This window comes from Eimeria mitis, genomic scaffold (assembly GCF_000499745.2).
Source record: "Eimeria mitis Houghton genomic scaffold, Emh_scaff2503, whole genome shotgun sequence".
NCBI classification, from domain to species: Eukaryota; Apicomplexa; class Conoidasida; order Eucoccidiorida; family Eimeriidae; genus Eimeria; species Eimeria mitis.
The window spans coordinates 5,766-5,986 of NW_013570844.1; the positions used below are offsets into that span (position 1 = coordinate 5,766).

Consider the following 221-nt stretch of genomic DNA (forward strand, 5'->3'; position numbering starts at 1 on the left):
CAGCAGCAGCAGCAGATGCATCACGGGGGATGTGCTGCGCCTCCCTCTGCGACGGTTGCCACTGCAGCAACATCACCAGAAGCAGCAGCAGCAGAAGCAGAAGCAGAAGCAGCAGCAGCAGCAGCAGCAGGAGCTCCAGCTGAAGCACCAGCAGCAGCAGCAGCAGCAGCAGCAGCAGCAGCAGCAGAAGAAGAAGAAGAAGAAGAGGTGTGGCCCCCGCC

General features: G+C 61.5%; 1 protein-coding gene across 1 annotated transcript in view; it reads left to right on the forward strand.

Moving 5' to 3' along the window:
* Positions 1–15: 15 nt before the first annotated feature.
* EMH_0054800 (eukaryotic translation initiation factor 2b, putative) overlaps positions 16–221 on the forward strand; it is a gene marked incomplete at both ends in the record, with an annotated part of 1,917 nt that continues 1,711 nt past the window's right edge. Inside the window, one exon of the mRNA XM_013497160.1 lies at positions 16–207. Within this exon, the coding sequence (XP_013352614.1) occupies positions 16–207 (192 nt within the window). The remainder of the gene's footprint in view (positions 208–221) is intronic.